At 34.2% G+C, this 21431-nt stretch overlaps 3 protein-coding genes across 5 annotated transcripts; 1 reads left to right on the top strand and 2 right to left on the bottom strand.

Moving 5' to 3' along the window:
- Window positions 1-36: 36 nt before the first annotated feature.
- LOC100777465 (homeobox-DDT domain protein RLT1) lies at window positions 37-10863 on the bottom strand. Of its 2 annotated transcripts, XM_003541675.5 has the most exons (18): window positions 9897-10863; window positions 9366-9782; window positions 8547-8626; window positions 6704-7117; window positions 6502-6591; window positions 6227-6391; window positions 5891-6113; window positions 5713-5813; window positions 5282-5368; window positions 5024-5176; window positions 4768-4923; window positions 4303-4512; window positions 3553-4227; window positions 2923-3474; window positions 1980-2603; window positions 1737-1841; window positions 1372-1635; window positions 37-1087 (listed from the first exon to the last, which is right to left on the bottom strand). In XM_003541675.5, the coding sequence occupies exons 1-18, from the start codon at window positions 10075-10077 to the stop codon at window positions 317-319; spliced, it is 5268 nt and encodes a 1755-aa protein (XP_003541723.1). In that variant the 5' UTR covers window positions 10078-10863; the 3' UTR covers window positions 37-316. The 2 variants fall into 2 exon arrangements, with proteins under 2 accessions (XP_003541723.1, XP_006594569.1); XM_006594506.3 differs by lacking the exons at window positions 8547-8626; window positions 9366-9782; window positions 9897-10863 and adding an exon at window positions 7687-8027.
- Window positions 10864-13957: 3094 nt separating this feature from the next.
- Window positions 13958-16658, top strand: LOC100794116 (pentatricopeptide repeat-containing protein At5g46100). Of its 2 annotated transcripts, XR_417678.4 has the most exons (3): window positions 13958-14246; window positions 14367-16086; window positions 16611-16658. XR_417678.4 is itself a non-coding variant. In XM_006594505.4 (2 exons), the coding sequence occupies exon 2, from the start codon at window positions 14551-14553 to the stop codon at window positions 15988-15990; it is 1440 nt and encodes a 479-aa protein (XP_006594568.1). In that variant the 5' UTR covers window positions 13958-14246; window positions 14367-14550; the 3' UTR covers window positions 15991-16658. The 2 variants fall into 2 exon arrangements, 1 of the variants encoding a protein (XP_006594568.1); XM_006594505.4 differs by having other exon boundaries at window positions 14367-16658.
- Window positions 16659-17163: 505 nt separating this feature from the next.
- LOC100500639 (uncharacterized) lies at window positions 17164-18068 on the bottom strand. The gene has a single exon (NM_001369208.1). It carries the CDS (start codon window positions 17923-17925, stop codon window positions 17290-17292), a length of 636 nt encoding a protein of 211 aa, NP_001356137.1. The 5' UTR covers window positions 17926-18068; the 3' UTR covers window positions 17164-17289.
- Window positions 18069-21431: the final 3363 nt, after the last annotated feature.

Genomic DNA, 21431 nt, shown 5'->3' with positions numbered 1-21431 from the left:
CCCACCTTGTGTGTCAATTTCAAATAGTCCAAACAATAAGGCATAATAAAAATTTATTAATTAATGAGTCTATTACAAGGCCAGGTTAAAAAAATACAAAAACAAAATGAGGTTGGCTACAAAGCCCTCTGCTTCAAGATTCTTAAAAATACAAGGCTCCATTTTGCATGGATAATATACACTAAATCTACTCAACCATAAACTCTTCAAGCCATGACATGACTTGGGGCTCAGGTGTTTGTAAAGCTGCAATATCAAAAATGTAATGCAGCCTTCAGGTGCAAATCCCTTCATTGACCAATTAAAAATTCATGTTCTAATCAGAAGAATCTTCGGACAAAGCCGAGTCTGAGCCTCCAACATTTACTACCGTATTTGGGATCCCATCTGAACCCTCACTCATAACATCTGCTTCTGAATCTTCCTCTTCATTCTCCTCAATGCCATTGTCATTAAGTTCTTCAAAAGCATCCACATCTTCATCACTCATTCCAACCAAACCCCTACTCCATCTGTTGGGGGGAACACCATTAAAACCTACCTCCCAGTTTCCTTGATCATATTCCACAGCTTGAGCATTGTCGTCATCAGACTCCACCTCTTCAGCACTGTTACTATTGTCAGCAGCCACCCCAATGTGTACCGGAGTCATGGGACTCGCCTTTTCTCCATCCCATTCCTCATCCAAGTTTCTCACCGGTTCTCTATCAATCTTGTAGCTATGACTGGCTGTCGTATGGCCAAGCAACAAATCTTCAACAGCTCTCTTTCCCATTCTCCGCTTCCTTATGGTTCGGCGACCTCGCCCAGCACCTTGTCCTTGTGTTCCTCGAGCCTGCTGTTTTAATCTGTGACTTAGATTGTCAGTGACCTTAGCATTCTTACGACCACCATCTCGTTTAGAATTGCACACTCTTTTAGCCAGCTTTTTACCCCGTCCTTGTTCATTAGTCCCTCGACCACGTTTGTTGCCATTTCGTACAATTTTCTTAGGAACAGATTTATCTTTAGTGAATTCATCATGGACAAATTCGGCTGGTTCAACCTCCCTATTAGATTTCATGTGAGTATATCTTGATGGAAGCTTCTGCGAAAAGCAAGTTAGATGCATTATTGATACATAAAAATATCATGAAAAATTTCCAGATAAAGACCCAGACACTCAAAATAAGACAAAAGGAACATAAATTTAAGGGGAACTTAACACCCAATCTGCTTCTAGTCTATCAGACACAATAGCTCAGCCTCAGCTTTTTCAGATAAAAATGAAAGTTGCAACGCAGCTTATGTGTAGCAAACCTTTCATGGTAACATCAAATCCTGTTACTTAAGACTAAAAGCACTCTACTATAAAGGAAAAATGAGACTCACTATGTATTCTCTTGCTTCTTTCTCCTCACAAGGCTCAAGTCTTTCAAGCTTTACATAGCTGATGGATGAATCAATCTCAAAAAGCCTGAGAGACAAAGCTGCAGTCGTTAGTGGAACCCATGGAAGCACAGCAACAGATTCAGGATCAGTTGAAGCCTGCACAGAACGTTCTGACATACTGCTTGATCCCAACAATTCATCTGTTGTAGAGAAGTTCAACGACAGAAAATCTCGCCGTAGTGATCTCTCAAAAAGGGTCAATATCTGCAAAATGGGTTTTTATGGGTTTTTAATTCATGTCTGATTAAGCATATGATGCACAGATATAAAATCTAGAACTTTTAAGAATTGAAAGGGCACGAAACCTGTAAAAGTTCCTCAACAGAAGATGATTTGCTCAACTTTATGCCCCAGTGCTTCCTAACATCATTGATCCAATTTGTTTCAAATGCTTCAGAAAGAACAGATACCTGTAAATCAAAATGTGAATACAATATACTCCTCAAAAGTCAAACTAACAGGGAAAAAAAAAAGAGGGCACAAAATAACAGTTTAAAATTTAATAGAAAACAATGTTCAAGGTGAAAGCAGAGTTAACATTAACTCACCTCCATACAGGCCAACAGGACCTTAAGCAATCTTGTCCGCAAGGGAAGAGAATATTCCAAAATACAATTATCTTTGGATAACTTGTCTCGACATTGAAATGCATGTTTAGAAAAATTAAATCCATTATTTGAGGGAAAAGTCTGGTGGCAGGAATTGCAATGAGAGTCTTCAACAAAATAAAGATTGAGACATATATCACAAATGTCCATCTGAGGTTTGCATCTCTCTATCCCATATTTCATTGCACATAAAACCGATGAATTATAACATTCTTTCCACAACCACTTCTGAAAATCTTGATACCTTCTCAATGCAGCTTTCTTCTCACTCTCAGTTTTCCCAAGCTCAATTTTGAAGGATGATGAAGTTTCAGATGGATCAGCATTCAAGTCATGAAGGGTACTGCTAGGACTGCCAGATCCAGCATTGTGCTCAGGGATAGAACATGCTTCATTAGCTTCAATTTTAATAGAAAATTCGCCCCTGCTTCCATTTTTGGCACAACATGCATTCCTCTTTCGAACATTTTCTTTAAAGGAATTCTCAATCTTTAGCAACATTAAGCGCAAATGAGATTCCCTGATCCCACGTGAATCCAATGATGTCAAAAGAGCATCAAAGGCCTGCATTTTAATGGTGGGATAAATAAAAATGAAACTTTGATAAAAAGACATACAAAATAATTACCATGAATAAAAGCACAAGGCAAATGTTTAAATTTCAGAGGCTATCCTTAGTAATTCCATTTGCTAATGATCAGATATTGCCGTGGAAAAAATTAAATTTAGAGGTAATATCTCTTAGGATTCTAAAAGGAGACTTGCAGTGCCCTAAGTCCTTAGATGCATGTCATTAAAGTGTGCACTGAAATATAAGAAACTATCAAAACCAAGGTACAATTTAGTTGATCAGCTTAAGGAAAAAACTGAATAAACAATTTACCTCTTCAGAATCAATAAGCCTCCACTTGCCATCATGATATTCAACAAAGATCCTGCCTGAACCAGGATCATTGCTAGAAGCAGAAGCAACAAACTGCCAATATCGGTTACGTCTGCGATCTTGTCCAAGGGGTAAAGACCTGTAGACATACATCTCCTCTGCTATGTGGGCAATATAAGATTTCAACTGTGAACGTGATCTTTTCGAATATTGTGCAGATACCTGAGTCTGAGAGATATCTGCACCAGTACCTGAGCCAAAATCTTGAATTGATGAGCACTTCTCCATAGGCATGCTCTGTGCTACAGGATCTCCTTTTTGGTTTTCTGCAGTGCTGGGTGATGCTTCATTATTAATATTGTTAATATTAATGTCAAGCATTGGGCTTAGGTTGCCCTCCATAGCTGGATAAGTGTATGGTGTTTCAACTTTATTCCCAGTAAGTGATGGAAAATCTAATTTACTAATATTATCATCTTTCAGACGAACTTTATCTATCTGTGCTTCAGCCCACATTTGTTTCTTCAGAGCATTTGCTGATTCCAGTCGATCCTACAATACTCGCTATGTCAACTTAAAATCTAAATAAAAATAAACTTAAGAAACACATTAGACAGGAAAGAATTGCACCTCAAGAACAACACGGATCGAATTTCCTTCATTTGCCACACCAACCAATGCAACAAGAGCGTTTAGACGCTCCTCTACACTAAGATCAGAATATTCTCCTTCGGTAAGCCCTAGAATCCAGGACTCTCCAGATTTGCTTTCATCAATTTCCATATTATCTTGATCAAGATTGCTAGCATTTAAATCTTCACAAGCAACAGGCTGTCTGGTGACAGAAATTGGACAATCAGCATCCTTCGAACCATTCTTAGGAAAACAAGGTAGATCTGTATCAAACTCTTTTTGAATAAGATCTACATTGTGACCCAAATTTTCTTTTCCATTTGATGAGCAAATGTTTGTGTCCTCATACTGTTCAGAATTTTGGTTTGCACTTGAAGGATTTACTAAATCATCATCTTCAGGATCCTCATCAACTTCATCACTTTCTGACTCCTCTTCTCTTTCAACATCATCAGCATCTTCACCAGCTAGAAACCCATTTTCAAATATCTGAATTTTCTTTCTTGCTTCTGAAAGAATGGAGTCAGCATCAGCAGGATTCTTTCTGAATGCATCTCGTACACAATATGTTGATGGAGCAATTCTTTCAAACAATTTAGTGTCTCTTGTCAAAGCAACAGAAATTGATGCTTCAGGTGTTTTGCTGGTCGTCAGGTCCCGAAGACCAGATTTCTGACAGGAAAAGAGACATAAGAACAAAGCTGACAGTTTCTAAAAGAGCACTTGATACAAAGATAAACAATTCACCTGAATTTTTTCTGCAAGCTCTAGTACTGTCAAACCCTTACTACCCTCCAGCGAGAGAACATGAAAAGCTGCAAATTTAACTGTTCCAGGAGTTAGCCGGTGCCTTGATCTTCGAGGAGCTAACAGACCTCTCTCTTGCATTTTGGCCACAGCACTTTCAGCTGCTGAACCATTACGAAGTGTAGAAATTATATCTTTGCAACTTTTTCCCTGCAATTACATAAACATTTTGAACCACTTAATCAATGAAAGAAAAGTAAGACAAAAAAAATTCATTGTTAATTTAAAATGTGTGCAAAATCATAAATGCTCATTGCTCAATGGAAGTATTCAATATAACAAAAAGCTCATACAGATCCAGTGAACTGAGATGATAACACAAATATGTTTCAGCCGATAGGCACTAAAATATGGCAGCTTTCAGTTTGAACTGAACATTAATATACAAAATAAAGAAAAATGAACCTCGTCTTTATCAATTGCATATGACCATGTAATATTTCTTTTCTTCAGCTGTGGTCCTAATCCCGCAGACAATGCTAACTGTCGGAAAACTTCTGGCCATGTCAATTGATTTAAGTTCTTCTGCCAATTTCGTATGTCAAAGCCCCATGCATATGCCTAAAACATAATAAAGTGAACATTTTCAGAGTCAACAGTCTCAGACCAAACTAGTATGTCTCAAAAGGAAAGATAAAATCTAAGATATATTTCAACTTACTCCTTCCACAATCTCTGGATGGCCACCTCCAGGATTAGCAGCACCATTCTGGTTCATCCCTAATCCTGTAGAAGGCGTCCTTGCAACATCTTCAATGTCTTTTATTATCACTTTGAGAAGAACAACATGAATCTCACCCAACAATCTAGAATCCTGCAATCAAATGGTTTGAATTGAACATGCATAATGAGCAAAGGGTGCACAGAAATCCAGTTCAGCTGCAGCACAAAATCAAAAGCAGAGGCCAGATTTACTCACATAGTCGTGAAATGCCTGTACAAACTCGTCAAGAGTAAAAGGCCATAAATCAAGTACATCAGCAAAAGTAATCAAGAATCTCCAAACCTGAAATAGAACAATAGACCACAGCTTTTGAACTTTAAATTCAGAATCCTCAATTTAAGCTTAAAAAACAAATAAAGAACAACAAGAATGACCTCAGTCTAACATACAAGCAAGCTTAACAGAAACAACCTTCACTATAATATGTGGTAGACAAGAGCAACATTAAAATAACATTTCAAATCATGAACTGAGTCAACTGACATATAGATCAATATCAGAAACTGTGAAAGGGTAAAGTCTCCCTTCCCCCTTTTGACAGTATGGAGTACCAGAACAAGAGATAATTGGTTCAAAGCAACATTAACCTACACTACCATATAACGATGAGGGCAATAAGAACATACCATGAGAAGGTTGCCGATATTCTGTTCTGAGTCAATCCAGGGCTGGATAGCAAATGGTTTTCTCAGCTTTACACTCTTGGGTGGAAATATACACAACGAATCTACAGTACAACATGTATCAGGAGTAAAACCCAATTATGTTACATTACAAAAAGCAACATAATGATAAACTCCTTACCCCTAAATGATTCAAGGTTTTGCAAAGTATCAAGATCAATATGAATAATAGATGAAAGCCCCTTGCTTGCAGCAGCCAACTCCATCAATTCCAGTTGTTCATCCTCGATAAGCTCCATAGATTCTTTAGCTATTCTCCGAGCATTTGCCTTCTCAAGGGCAGCTTTCCTCCTCTCTTCCTCCTTCTCTTTGCGGATCTCTTCTTTTTGCCTCCTTTTCTCAGCCTTTTTTAAGAAAGGCCACAACAAAAAGGAGAGTAAGGTACATAAAAAATCCACAGATGTTTGAATATATTTGCCAAAGGAAGGCTATAAAACATAGGCTTTAAAAATCTTACTCTTAAATGTTCTTTCAACAAAAACTTTTCCCTTCGTTCCATTTCCCGTCTTTGCTCACGCCTTGATCTTTCCTCTTCTCGTTGTTTCTCACGCATCAACCTCTCTTCTTCCTTCCTTCTTTCACGATCTTGTCTTTCCATTTCTTTCCTCATTCGCTCTTCACTCTAAAAGGGAGAGGGAAAATAGAGGGGTTAGCTACAGAGAAAGGGATGTTGTTTAAGCTCTATACAGTGTATGGTGCCACAGTAGTAGGCAAAGTTCATTTTAATAAAACCTTTCGTCTGAGGTTATCTTGTTTCTCAAGCTCTTTTCGCATCCTCATTTCATAGGCTTCAACTTCCTTTGCAACTTTGGTTTCATCACTCTACATAAATAATGTTAAAAATATATATCAAGCTCCGCAAAAAAAATGTATTAACATAGCTAAGGAAAATGACAAAATAATACTTAGCAAAAATTAAAAATTAAATTAATACCTTTCGTTTCCTCTCCATCCTCAATACTGCATCGTTATGGGAAACTTGCCCACCAGCTAAAGCATAAGGATTGTCTTGTCCAACAATTGGGTGATCAGTAAGATGGGAGTTCATTCCAGTGCTGGTTATGTTTGTGTGAGGTTCCCTTTTGGGTGCAACATCATTGTCTCGAGGAGGAGATGGATAGGTAATCACTAGCTTGTCCTGCTGTTGAGACAAAAGGCGAACATGAGAAGAATGACTTTGGGGAGCATGAACTCTGGGTTGCTGTTCATTTCCAAGGGGAAAAGGAGTTCTGGTAGGACCATCCATTGGATCATGTAAATGAGGTAGGTTCAGTTGTCCATAAACATCGGATCTAATGCCAGACTGGTTTGGAAGAAAAGGGTATTCATGGAATGTCCTTGCTATAGCCTGAAATGGAGCTCGTTTAAAATCAAAATATCATATGAAACAACCAAAGAGCAAGATTTGACAGTAAATATAATCCAAATATGAATAAATAAAAGCAAGTTTTTCTCAAACTATCTAAACTGAGGAAAGACAGTGTACAAGTATTTTTTTCGAATAAAGTACATTCAATTCAAATAAATCATTGTTATTCAATATTCATGGGAATACAAAATAAACCCTTGACTAGAATAAAGAATAAACAGCATATCAAGTGAATACCTAAGTCTACACCAGTGTTGTCAATAGTGGATCACGGAAAGCTAAAAATCCCCAATACCATATAACGGATAGCGTCGCGAGCAAATAGCAGAAGCCGCATAGCAGTTGAAATAGAATATATATAATAATTAAATATGTATAAAAAATTAAGATATATGCAAATAAAAATAAGCTGGATAAACATTAACATAAATATTTACTCAAAAGTTAAATTGTTCAAGACAAAATATGTTGGAAACAAAAAAAAAACAGCTAAAAAGATTAAAAAAGAAAGAAGAAAGACAAAGATTAAGAAAAAAAAAGTTTGTCACCTGTAAAAAACACAGGCGCTGCCGCGCTGGACTGAAGAAGGATGGACTCTGGAAGGTTCTGAGTGTGGGAGGAAGGGTGTACGTAGAGAAGTTTAAGTAATGAAATATGCTACTGTTGGGCCTATTTTAGTATAAGAAAGCCCAAGTGGCTGACTCCATGTTTAAAAAGTCAAGTGAGTAAAAAAAATTGAGTAAAACAAAACAAATAAGCCCAAACAAATTTCATGAGATATTCATAATTATCAATAAGCCCATGTTCAAAACTAATCAGACTCTTCAAAAAATCACGTGAGCCCAAATTGTCCAAGACCCACAAGCCCAAACTTCAGTCATCTTCACAAAAACCCTAAATCTTGCCTCAACTCTGCTCTGCCATGGCTGAAGAACTAGGACCCTCTACAATTTATTGAAGGGAGACACAACATCGGCGACGCGCATGGCAGCCACGACAAGCAAAGTGGCCGTGATGTTGTTTTCTGCAATGCAATGCCATCGCGATAGCGTTTTAGTGCTCGCTGCGTGCTATTTGACAACACTGGTCTACACATCTACATTAAATCTTCTTTTTTCCTTTTACACAAATAAAATCCAAATAAATGGTAGAGGCTAAAGTAATAATAAGCCCGATATTGCAGAAGGAAGATTATAGGGGGTGTGGATGGCATGTTTTTAGAGGAAAGTTGTAATTGAGAGGGAACCAGAGGAGCCTTGAACTCCAATTGATGAGAGATGTGTTTGCATTGAATTTTGATTTTCTGTTCAATTGTACCATACAATTGTTTCCTTTTCAGAATATTCCAAGTCCTATCATAATTTTACAGACCTATACACTAAGCAGTTAGAGCATAACAAAAACCAACCTTATTTGCCCTAGCATCGTGTCTTTCATATATTTTACTGTCATAGGCAAGACTTGGCCGCTTCTGCTGTTCCGTAACAGCTGCACCAAAAGAAAATAGTAGAAGTGTGAGTAGTCAAACAAGTGCACATGCAACACATCACAGACAAGTATTCATTGAGTAAACCTCACTGTAGTATCTAATATGCTTTCGTCATTTTAGTCCCTTCACTAAAAGTTCACTTTGGTCCCCAAATTTGGAACACATAATTCAACTTAACCCTTGTCAATAAAAATGTAAGGTCCAATGTGAATTGTGTTTCCCAAATATAGGAACTAAAGTGAAGTTTTAGTAAAGTTAGACTCAAATAATCAGCAGATACAATATCATACTAAAACGTGAGTTTACTCATTAATCATCAGAAACTTATAAGTTATTACATAAAAGTAACGCTTCTAACAATACTTTCAGGTTGAAAAATCAGTCAGAAAGAAGACAAGCAAAGCTAAAAAAGAACATTTCATCCCTGCTTCCTATGATACTCTTAAACAGAACACCCAAGAAACTAATTTACCCATTACCACTTAACAAAATAAAAAACACATACATATCAAAAATAGAAACTCCATAGTTAACGTCATTATCATGATACCTAAGTAGAAACATACAATGAAAAGACAATAACTAAAGCAAGCATGCAAGACAAGTTCATTTAAACAGTTGAATTGCATATCCCATAAAAACCCAATAAAATAAACATACAATCATACATTGATAGAGTTCACTAAATTCAACCCAAGTACCCAACCATCCACCAAGTCAAAGAATCAAAGACCATACCTAAGGGTGCCCCAAATGCATCCGGCGGCAACGGATCAAACTCCACTCCAAGAATAGGTCCATCTTCCCTCAAAGGCTCCCCCAACTGAGCCTCCACACAAGCAATTGCTCTAAGCTCCATTATAGTCTGTGGTGACTCATAGTACCCCCGAGGCACCACATTCCTCAACTCCGACCGGGCAAACGGGCTGGACCCCGAACCTGACCCGGATCCATATTCAACACCCACTTCAGGCCCCAACTTGGGCTCCTCCACCGGAGAATCCGGCAACGCCGCTGCCTTTCGCGGCTTCTTTGACGGCAACTCCTTCTTGTCCTTCAACCGCCGGTGACAGAACCACATCTGCAACTGCCGATCCGACAACCCCAACTTCTCCGACAACTCCACCCTCATAGTCTCCGACGGGTAATTCTCAACTAAAAACCAAAAACAAAAAATTTGAACAAAAAAAAAAGTGAACAATAAAAAAGCCTAGAAATTGAACAAGAAAAAAAATAAAATAAAATAAAAAAAGGTTAACGATAACAAACCAGCATAAGCTTTCTCGAGCGTTTCAAGCTGAAACGGCGTCTTCATCTGACGCTTGGGCTTGCTCAGACCCTCACTCGAATTCCCAATTTTGCTGTTACTTTCATTGTTGTTGTTGTTGTTGTTGTTATCATTGCTGTTTTCTTCCTTCTTCACGTCGTTGTTCTCTGCCTCGGCCTCCATCGATCGAGATCGAACCTCTTTCCACCTTCAAACCCTAGGAATCCACAACGAAGCCACAAAAAGAAACCCAACCAAGCAGCACAGAGAAGAAAAGGGGAAAATAATAATAATTAGGGCAACCGAATAGAATCGATTTTGGTGTTTCTTTGTTTTTATTTATTTTTGTCATCTCTTTTTTTCTCTTTGGAAATCAAAAAAATTCCGTGATAGTCAAGGAATGGAAAGGCACAGAATTATTATCCTCTCTGATGAAAAATAAATAAATAGTTTAAATTGAAAAGATAAAAAAGAAAAGCAGCGTGTAATAAGAGATTGAAAAGAAAGAACAAGGAAGATGAAGAATAAAAGAACAAATCCAAAACAAATAATAAAACATAAAACAATAGTAATAAAAAGAATGAAAATTGTTGATAAACAAAAATAATAACCCAACAACAACAACAACAACCACCACAACAGTTGCTCTTCTTGACTGCTATAACTCCTTTCATATTAATTTTTTTTAGTTATTAATTAGAATAGCAATCTTAATCTGTTTTTCTTCTCTCTTTTTTATTTGGTTTTTTATGAACGAACGGTGTGATCGCTTGATGCTCGTGTCAAACAGGAGGGCCAACTACAAAACAAAACCCCAAGAAAGAAGAATGCCTTTTTTTTTTTCTTTTCTTTTCTTTATGTTTCTAAATTTTGTGTTTTTTATTAATAACTAAAATGAAATCTTTCTCTCACTGGTGACTCTGCGTGTGTTTTTGATGAACTTTTTATTCCGAGGTTCTTTTCTTTTCTTGTCTGGCGTTTGATTTTTCTTCGTTGAATTTTCTTTTGGTTTTGGTTTTGCTTTTCTTTGTATAATTAATATTATTATTTTACTTTTCAATGTAACTTGGTCAATTCATAAGTGTGTGAGGGAATCGGAGACAGAAGAATTACTGGATCGGATCGATGATAAGGTTCCTGTTGTTGTGGACCCCTCAATGGTTCTTTCGGCTGCCACATACACTGATTTTCTTCCTGCACCCATCATATTTTTCTTTTACATCCAACCATAATTCTAACATTGTCCTTCCGGAAAGCTGATTGTGAATTCGTAATAGTCTTATTTATTAGGATGATATTTTAATCAACTGATTTAATAATTTAATTATGTTATAAAATAATTAAAATCATTATATATAACACTAAAATTTCTGATATATATTTTTTATATATATAAGTTCACATAATAAATTTTATATCAATTAATTTTAATCTAATAATATATTTTTTACATATATCAATTTTAAATAAAAATCATAAATTTATTAATGTATTTTATATATATATATTAAAAAAATACATTATTAGATCAAAATTAATTATTATAAAATTTATTATATAAACTTATGTGTATTAAATATACATTAAAAATTCTAGTGATATATATAACGATATTAATTATATTATAATATAATTAATTTATTAGTTCAGTTGATTAGAACGTCGTACTAATATCTAAAAGTCATAGATTTCATCTTGCATGAGTCAATAATTTTAAATTAACTCGTAAAATATTTTTTTAAAAATTTAAACAAATCCACAATCCGTAAGGCAATTAAGGATTTGCAAATCCGTATGAGGATGCGTGCAGAAGAAAATGCCCCACATACATCATCAACTGGGCTTCGCATTGGACTTACAGTGTTCTTTGGGCCTGAAGAATGGTCTCATCTCATTTCACCAAGGATCAAGATTCAGCAATCAATCATCAAACGTTTCTCTCTTCCATTGACCAAAAGGAAAAACATTTTTTTCTTCTCACGAGAAAGTAAAAAAAAAATAGTTAATTTACAGTAATTACATTGTGGACGCTAAAATAGTAATTTGATACAATTTTCGGATATTTAGAGTTATTATATTATTATAAACTAATAAATTGAATAGTTTCCCTTCTTGAAATGCAGTACAATTTGAGACCAAATTCAACATTTGATATATTTTTTTTACCTTGGAATTGCACATGTTTGAGTTTATGATAATATCACACCCGTTGGTTGGTGTGTGGACTCATTCTAAGTTTTTGAAAATTTTCAACTAATGGTCAAAGGAACAAAATGGTTCAACTAACAAAAGTTTTACAATCATTACTGTGGGTGATCGAGTCAAAGGATACAAGTAAAAGTGTGTTCTAGGCTGGTTTAGGTTTGTTTTAGTCAAATTTATAATTCAATTCAGTTAAATTTGATTATTTTGATTTAGTTTGATTTTTAACTTTTTTAAAAAACTTAATTCAACTTAATTTATTTATGAATAGTTTGGTTCGTTTCAGATCAATGAGTTATTCATTTAAATTTGATCTTTTTTTCTTATAACTACTATTTTATATCATGATTCATCCAAATATTCAATACAATTAAAATAATATTATCAAATGTCTAAAAATAGTAAAATTAATTAATCTAATATCATCAACATAATATTTTAAAATAGACAAATACAAAATAAAATAGATATATTGTTCAACGAGAAATATTATAATAGTCTAAATCACAATTATTTTCTATGAACTAAATTCCTACAATACGTTTTGCTGCAACCAGATTTGCTGAAACACATGAATAAAATATGATCTATTAATATTATAAACATAACAACAAAAATAAATATGAAAAAGATGAAACAAATAACAATGTACTTAAAAGTAATACCTTAAAAAGTTCTAATACTAATAGTTCCAACACTTTACAATTCCAATATTTGGAGTCCAAATATTAACAGTATTTTAAGCTAAATCAAACAACTCTACAAGTTTTAATCAATTCCGTTCAATTTTGACCAAAATACATAAATGATCCAACTAAAATTTTCGGGTCGGTTTGAGACGATTCAGATTTACAGATGACCCGTATCCATGTTTCCTAGGTACAAGACTCCAATGAGTCATATCTCTCAGGCAGGCAATATTGCAAAAAGGTATATAGTATTTGTGATTTTTTTTCTTTTATTTTTTTAATAATATTGGTAGAAAAGAAATTATTGATCCTATGCAAATTGTTTTTGTTCCTTATAAAGAGGCTAAATTTTGTTTATTCCAAAAATATCGTACAAAATCATGATTCTATTATATAACAACTTATAAAATTAACAACAAAAACACGTATTTCCGTTGTGGTGCAAAATCGTTGTAATTCAAGGGATGCATACAAAACATTCAATGAAAAGGTGTTTTCGCATATAAAATCCAAAACAGATACACGTTTCGTAGTATAATTTGTTCACACCTCATTTTTATACCATCGAATGTTTCCTGGTAGGTGTTTTTTTCTTGAAAAATTATTTGCAAAATCAAGTTACTTTTTTTTTACTTGAATTAATTTTGATACAAATTATATCAATGATCACACGCATTATTGTTTTTAACAATAATCAAATTAATTGTCATATAAATTATCTTTTTTTATTTAAATTTAAATTAATGTAACATAAATTACTCTTTTTAATTGTAATTAAAATAATATCATGAACGAATTTGATTATGATAAATAAAAGTAATTCTTATTCTTATAATAATTAATAATTAATTTGATTACTTTTAAAAATGATAAAATGTATCCAATTAATTTAATTTTAAATGATATTGAGTACTATTTAAAATAATAAATTATATCATAATCAATTTGATTAATTAAAAAAAGATAACTTATATTTATAATTTATAAAAAATCATAAAAATACATACTAAAAATATGATTTTATTATGTGTCTCAATAAAAATTAAAAGGAATTATGTTTTCATTGTTTATTTTTTAAAATACTAAATAAAAATGCAATTTCTTTGTGTGTGGCAACAAAGATGACAATCGTGTTTTTGTGATGTATTTAAAAGGGATGACGAGGAGAGCACAGGTAAAAGGAAGGATGAACATAGAGGTAAAATGATTTTTTTTCAAGGATTTTAAAGTTTTGTAGGAACCAGCAGCAATTATTATAGGAGTAGTAACACCCGCGGGGAAAATAGCAGGGCCCGTTGAGTGGCTCAAAGGTGAAGAAATAAAGCCCACGTTGCCACGCACGATGGCAGTCCATTACAAGCGATTGAGACAACATTTTTGCGGCATAAACATATACACTTCCATTCTCTTCGCGACAATCGTACCAATAACGATAACGATGTTGCACTCCCAAAAAACAAGGTAACCATGCTATCCTTATTGAATTTTCGGAGATCTAGCTATATTTCCGTTTAAAATATTTGAAACATTTTTTTTTTTCTAAATTTTATTTGAATGGTTTCATTTCAATTTAATCTTTAGTTAACACGGCTCGCGGAGGTTGACATTTGATGGTTCATATGCATCGTACTGCAGAAGACCTATTTGATGAAATGCGTGAGTAAAACAAACTCCATTATTGGAGCCAGCTACCTTGTGAGAAAATAGCGTTGGATGTTTCCTAAACATATACCATTTTTAAGTATTTATAATATAAATTGGAGTTATGGGTAGTAAAACTTTGTTCAAGTGGCCAAAGCAAATCACAAATTCCCTAGTTGTGCAGTTAATCAAGGCAGAAAAGGACGTGCACAAAGCTGTGAACATGTTTGATTCTGCAACTGCTGAGTATGGTAATGGGTTTCGTCATGATCATGAAACTTTTGGTCTTATCATCTCTAGGTTAGTCACTGTGAACCAGTTTAGACCAGCGGAAGGGATGCTGGAGAGAATGAAGCAAGAAAAATGCATGGTTACAGAGGACATATTTTTAAGTATATGTAGGGGTTATGGACGCGTGCATAGGCCCCTTGATGCCATCAGGGTTTTCCACAAGATGGAAGGTTTTCAGCTTAGGCCAACACAAAAGGCATACCTTACAATACTTGATATTCTTGTGGAGGAAAACCATGTAAAGAGGGCTATTGGTTTTTACCGTGAGATGAGAGAATTGGGTATTCCATCTAGCGTTGTTTCTCTCAATATTTTGATCAAGGCCCTCTGCAAAAACAAGGAGACTGTTGATTCTGCTTTACGAATATTTCAGGAGATGCCCAACCGTGGATGTCAGCCGGATTCATATACGTATGGTACATTGATTAATGGGCTGTGTAGACTCGGAAATATCAGTGAGGCAAAGGAACTATTCAAAGAGATGGAGCAAAAAGGTTTTTCAGCTTCTGTTGTTACCTATACTAGTTTGATACATGGCTTGTGTCAGTCTAATAATTTGGATGAAGCTATAGGATTGCTTGAAGAAATGAAAAGAAATGACATTGAGCCAAATGTTTTTACTTATAGTTCTCTGATGGATGGTTTATGTAAAGGTGGTCATTCATCACAAGCAATGCAGTTATTAGAAGTAATGGACAAAAAGCACCATTTGCCTAACATGGTCACTTATAGTACTTTAATCAATGGACTGTGCAAAGAAAGAAAGCTTCGTGAGGCTGTGGAGATTCTTGACAGGATGAGGATTCAAGGCTTGAAACCAAATGCAGGGTTGTATGGAAAAATCATAAGTGGCCTCTGTGCTGCAGGCAGTTATCAAGAAGCTGCAAACTTCATTGATGAGATGGTGCTTGGTGGTATCTCACCAAATCGAGCAAGTTGGAGCCTTCATGTTAGGATGCATAACATGGTAGTCCAGGGCCTTTGTAATAATGTTGATCCACCTCGTGCATTTCAGTTGTATCTTAGTATGCGCACTAGGTGCATCTCTGTTGAAATTGACACTTTTGATTGTTTAGTCAAATGTTTTTGCAAGAGAGGAGACCTGCACAAAGCTGCTCGGATTCTTGAAGAGATGGTATTAGATGGTTGCATTCCAGATGAGGGAGTATGGAATGTAGTAATTGGTGGACTTTGGGACCGGAAAAAAGTGAGAGAAGCCACTGAGCAATTGCTGGTTGAGCTGCAGCAGAAGTTTGTCGAAGCTGAAAGTTGAAGTTTGTGGTTCCATAGATTACATATATGCATTGAATTGTTCTTACTGAAAACCTTTGGCATCACATGGTCCCCTGACTTCTTTCTGTTGTAAAAGGTTGTTATTTAATTGCTAATGGAAATGTGTTATGCGCAGAAAGCTTGCTTATTAAATTATTATTGTATTTAGTCTTGGTTAACTTTATGCTGAGCCCTTTAATTGCATGTTTGGTATTTGTGCTAAGTAAATCTGTAATTTTTTATTGTATAGTTTAGCCATCTTTTAAATGCAATGAGTTGATCATCATGTGACTCCACCGCTAAAAAATAGAAAAAGAGATTCTTGAATTTCTAGGCAATTGCTGTATCTTTAGAACCCCCCTAAAGTTCAGGAACTGAATTTCAGGTGTCTAAATTCAGTTTATAGAATTACACAAGTACAGGAATTCAATTCTACTAGTCTTTTTTTTTTGGGGGAACTTCATATAATTACTAGTTCCTGTGAATCCTGTCTAAATTATTGTATCATGGAATTTGAAGAAAAATATTTTTCTTGAAAAGATAGTTTTATCTTTAGCTTTTACAATTTTGACAGCTAATCTATTGCAGATCCAAACTAACATTTTCTCCTCTTATTTTCAGTGACTGACCATGCACATATTCGCAGAGTGCAATTCATATGGCCTGACTCCTCAGGGAAATAATTTATTAGAATTTTGTTTAATGTTGGATTCACATTATGCACATATTTTTTACAAAAGGGGAATACAAGCTACTAGATAGCCACTTAATGATGAATGATGATGAGTTAACATTATTATTAACTACGGGGTAAAGTACTTCATTGACTTATTGAATAACCACTCTTGAATATTTACAAATTCGGGCTGATTACTATCAAGTTTTTCTGGATGTATACTCTTTTAAATCTGAATTAAGCAGCGGTCCCTTGTTAATGGATATAAGACTATTAAAGAAAGACAAGTGTTTAAGGAAAGATTCAATTCGTTGAAAAGTTGCTCAAGCAATCAGCTCCCCATTAAAAAAAAAAAAAAAACTAACTTGGCGTAAAATGTTGCTTGCGTGATGATAATGCTGATAAGTTCTAATGAATGGATTGACGGAGAAGTCCTTCTAGTTTAAGCCAGGTTTAAATACATTAAACAAAAGCATTGAAAAATTAAATTGAATAATATACGATTTAAATAATAAATTTCAATTGAATATAAGTAAATGGTTCCAAGCACAAGAATGAATCCAACCAACTAAATTTTTGAAATCGGTGACATTAACAAAGATTAATATAAACAGAACTGGACGATTAATCTGTTGAAAGGGGGAAGCCAATTCCATGTCTCTGTGTAGGAAATGCAACAAAGAACATGCTGCCCAAAACGCCAATACCCACTGGCAATGCTGTGAGGATTTCCTGTGTCTCAGTTGAGGGTGCTGGAAAGAAGCAATTCACCACATTCTGATCAAACAATGCAATTGCTGCAAATACCAAAACTGACATCACTGCATGCATGAAATCTATTAACTTTAGGCGATATTTTGCGGCAAGTTGAGGTGGAAGGGTGGTTGATCCATCAATGACCCACAAGCCCCTGAGGGTGGCAAACCCATAACAGATGCTCCCCTTGCTGTCTCGGAAGCTATCAGTTAAACATGACATGAAGCATGAGGCACCACAGAGAGATACAAGTGCAGCAGTCATGGCCTTGCTGACAGAGTCACAGTTGCCAACATTTGTGAAGATCGGGGACAGAAGTTGGAAAGCAAGGACTGTGCCAGTTGGTAAAAGGTTGCCCAAATGTGCGGTGCTCTGAAATGTCTGGCTAATGGCTTTCTGAATCAGATTCCTCTCTGCTTCTGGCACCTCACTATTTCTCAGGAGTGGTAGCCTTTCTTCATTCTCCTCATTCTGAGAATCATCACTTTCTATTTTGATGTCCATGGCTTGTAGAAGTAGAACCTTTTAGCAGCCTCTGGTGTTTCTGTTTTGGTCACCTTTGTCTTTGCAGCATAGGTTTGGTGAAAAGGTGTCTATATAAGGTCAGAATATTTGAGTAGAGCCAAAGAGAGGGAAAGGAAAGGAAGAGAAGGGAGGTTTGTCATTACTTGCAAGAAACACAAACTAAAAACTTGATAAAGCAGCTTTCACGAGATTCCTCAAAGCAGTTAGTTAGAAGTAACTAAAAGGTTTTGAATCCAAACGTTTGCGGAAAAAAGTAGGATAAGAGGTCTGTTTCATGGGTTCTTCTTTCAGGGTGAGTGTACACTGCCCCAAGTTACACGTTAGTTACAACCTGTTAGCACAATTCATGCTGTTAGAATAATGAATATAAAATGGACAAAATTCAGATATACTTGTCCAAGTGTTTTAAATTAAAGTTAAGAGTTTCATGTCAGTAACTTATCCTGATCTTTAATGTAAATCTTTATTACTCGAGTTACTGTGATAAAATTTTAATTATGAATGAAGAGACAACGTCAAGATTGAAAATCACTCAAGGAACTAAAAGTTGCTATTTTAACTATACGTACACGGTACATTACAGTGACACATGGTTTGCATGTCTTTTTTCAATTATTAACGATCCGATAATAGCCGAGTTTAGGGCCAAAGGGAATGTTTGGCTGAGACGAAATAACTAGAAACTGAGTTTTTGTTTGGTATAGGTTTGCCTATTTTGCAATGCGTATGCGGAGGCTGTCTTATTTTCTTCTTTTTTTGTTGGTTATCTTCTGTATCCTTTTCTGTAATTTCCGCTATTTGTACTGTGTCTCTCTAAATTTTTAAAATAAAAAAATAAAAATTAAATACTGTTAATAAAAAAATGACAGTAATAAAAACTAACAACATAAAAGTAGTAAAAAGTTAATGTATTTTTTTTAAAAAAATTTAAGGATCAAATTATTTAATGAAATGTATCAAATGAAATAATTTTCATTATTAATAGTTTGAGGATGATTTTAATATAACTATTGACAACTATTAAAACTTACCATTTACTCTTAATTTATTCTTATCAGAGTATGAACAAACAGAAGAAGAAGAAAAACTAGGAATAGATAGTATTCATCACCGTATAATATCCCTCTTAGAAATAGAAGAAAAAGTAAAAATAAATAGTGCATCGTACTAATATTATAAAGATTATTATATTTTCATCTAATCACAATAATTATTTAAATAATAATAATAATAATAATAATAATAATAATAATAATAATTTCTTATTAGTTGATAATGTAAAATCAATTTATATTCAAAATGCATAAACTTTAAACTCTCAAAAGTATATGCTTGAACTGTTGAACAGATAGTTTAATCTTGTCAGAATGAAATCTTCTGCTTCCATTTACTAGTGTTTTCTTGATAGCTTCTCTCTCTCTTTTCCAATTAACAGTTTTTTCTCCTAGTAATTTTTTATGTTGACTTGATACTTGATAGTTTTTAAAGTAGAATCAAGAATGACAGTGAAAAGATAGAGATTTGACTCATATATTGCGGGATTAAAAGTTTCTCACTATTTGAATTCTAAAACCACAGGTCCACAGGCCTAAAAGAAAAACTCATTGGGCTCCCATGTAGGCTCATATTGCAAACATACAGGCTTTTGTCCAACTCCTTTGAAATCGAGTAATAATAAAACTTCTTTACTTAATGGAAAATATTTTAGAGGTTTTTTAAACAATAAATTAAGAATGTTAAATTTAGTTTAAAATCATTTTATTTTCATTTTGAGTACACTTTATTTTTAAATTTATATTTAAAATTTAAATGAAAACTCACAATAGTGCTTTTTGTGCTGATTTTAGGAGGCTTTAGTTTCTGCCAATCGTTATATAACTTTTGTCTATTGCTGACCAAAACAATATATATATATATATATATATATATATATATATATATATATATATATAACAACGTGTGTCAATCATAAAATTAAAAATGGTATTATTTCGAGTCTTATTTTAACACAAAAAATTATTCCCACTTGAATCAGTTAATTTGTGTCGTAAATGCCACTATCCAATAGTAAATGATTCTTCTACGCAGCAGTTCATTAAAATATTCAATATCCCGTATATGTTCAAGATTCATTTGCTGAATGCTGACGTGCTATTAATAATCACGAACATTTTTAAGACCCTGAAGCTGCTTTCTTGTTGGACAGACACGAACCATATTGGGTTAGGTTATGCAGCTAATAGTTTGAGTGATTAGGAATATATTGTAAATTAAAGCATTATTATAACGATTTGGAGGACATCTGTCATTAATAATTTGAGGTAATGAAAATAATATAATGTAGCACTATTTTAAAACAACTTTTGTCACCTTAAGATAAGATGACTTTCTTTCTATAGATAAATTAACTATATATTGTTGACTCAACTACCCCAACAGCTACAAGCCTTTATTCTATAGTAAAAACTCATATAGCTATTGATCGTTACAGTAAAAATAGTTTTGGTGGATGATGCAAAAATCAACTGAGGACTAATTAAAACATATTTGTTTTATACTTTTATCAGTGGGATGGTGCTGAAATGCGTGTAAGTTTGATCGAAAGAAATTTTCTTTTTTCTTCGACAAACCATGAGTTAGTATATTATGTGTATAGCAGTGACTAAAATTAAAGCTAATCCAAATATACTACTAGATTTCCTGCAAGATGAATTGGGATGCATTCGAGAGCAAGGCTATCCTTTACAATGTGACAATTCACAAATTCTCTACTCTCTAGGGTAACCAAAAGTCCAAAACCATCTTAAGCATTTTATATATAATCCTTATAAAAATATGAGTGTATGCGTCCACAGATTGTGATCAGTCTTTTCTTTATCTCAAGTCAGAGAGGAAAGAACAATGTAGTTTTTGGAAATGAAATTTTAATATAGAGAGCTTACTTTTATTGACTTCAAGTAATTGAAGGCAATTTTAACAAGATGCAATGAGATTTTATTGCACCAAGGAAATGGAATTGAAAAGAAAGGAAAGAGCTATTTATACCATCTTCATAGGTACAAAGGCGTACATATGTATGAATGTATATGTTCAATGCTGGTTGCTGGAGAAATAAAGTAATTATAACATGTAGACATATAAGATCCTAAAAAATTCGTTGACCAGAAATTTTTTTAGTAAGTATTTTCAACTCTCGTCAAACTAGTATTAAGTACTCTTAAATAGGTATTGTAGCTTCATTTGTTTTTAATTCCTAACCCACATTGTTCCTCTTATTTATTTATTTTGTATTTTCTGAGGGGGAATCTTGAGGGAATAAAAGCTCGAGAGTAAAATCTGGTCCTATTATTTATTTATATTTGGTTGCAAAGCACTTTAATATACTTATGATTAGAGTTTCTTCTCCCCGTTCGCATAGAAATATTATATTATACATCATGAGGATATGTTCTCCTGCAATGGTGTGTAGCTTAAGATGATGCTCA

This window comes from Glycine max, chromosome 13 (genome assembly GCF_000004515.6).
Source record: "Glycine max cultivar Williams 82 chromosome 13, Glycine_max_v4.0, whole genome shotgun sequence".
In the NCBI taxonomy this organism is placed as follows: domain Eukaryota; kingdom Viridiplantae; phylum Streptophyta; class Magnoliopsida; order Fabales; family Fabaceae; genus Glycine; species Glycine max.
Note: the sequence above shows the minus strand (reverse complement) of the source record. Positions and strands in the feature narration are given on the sequence as shown.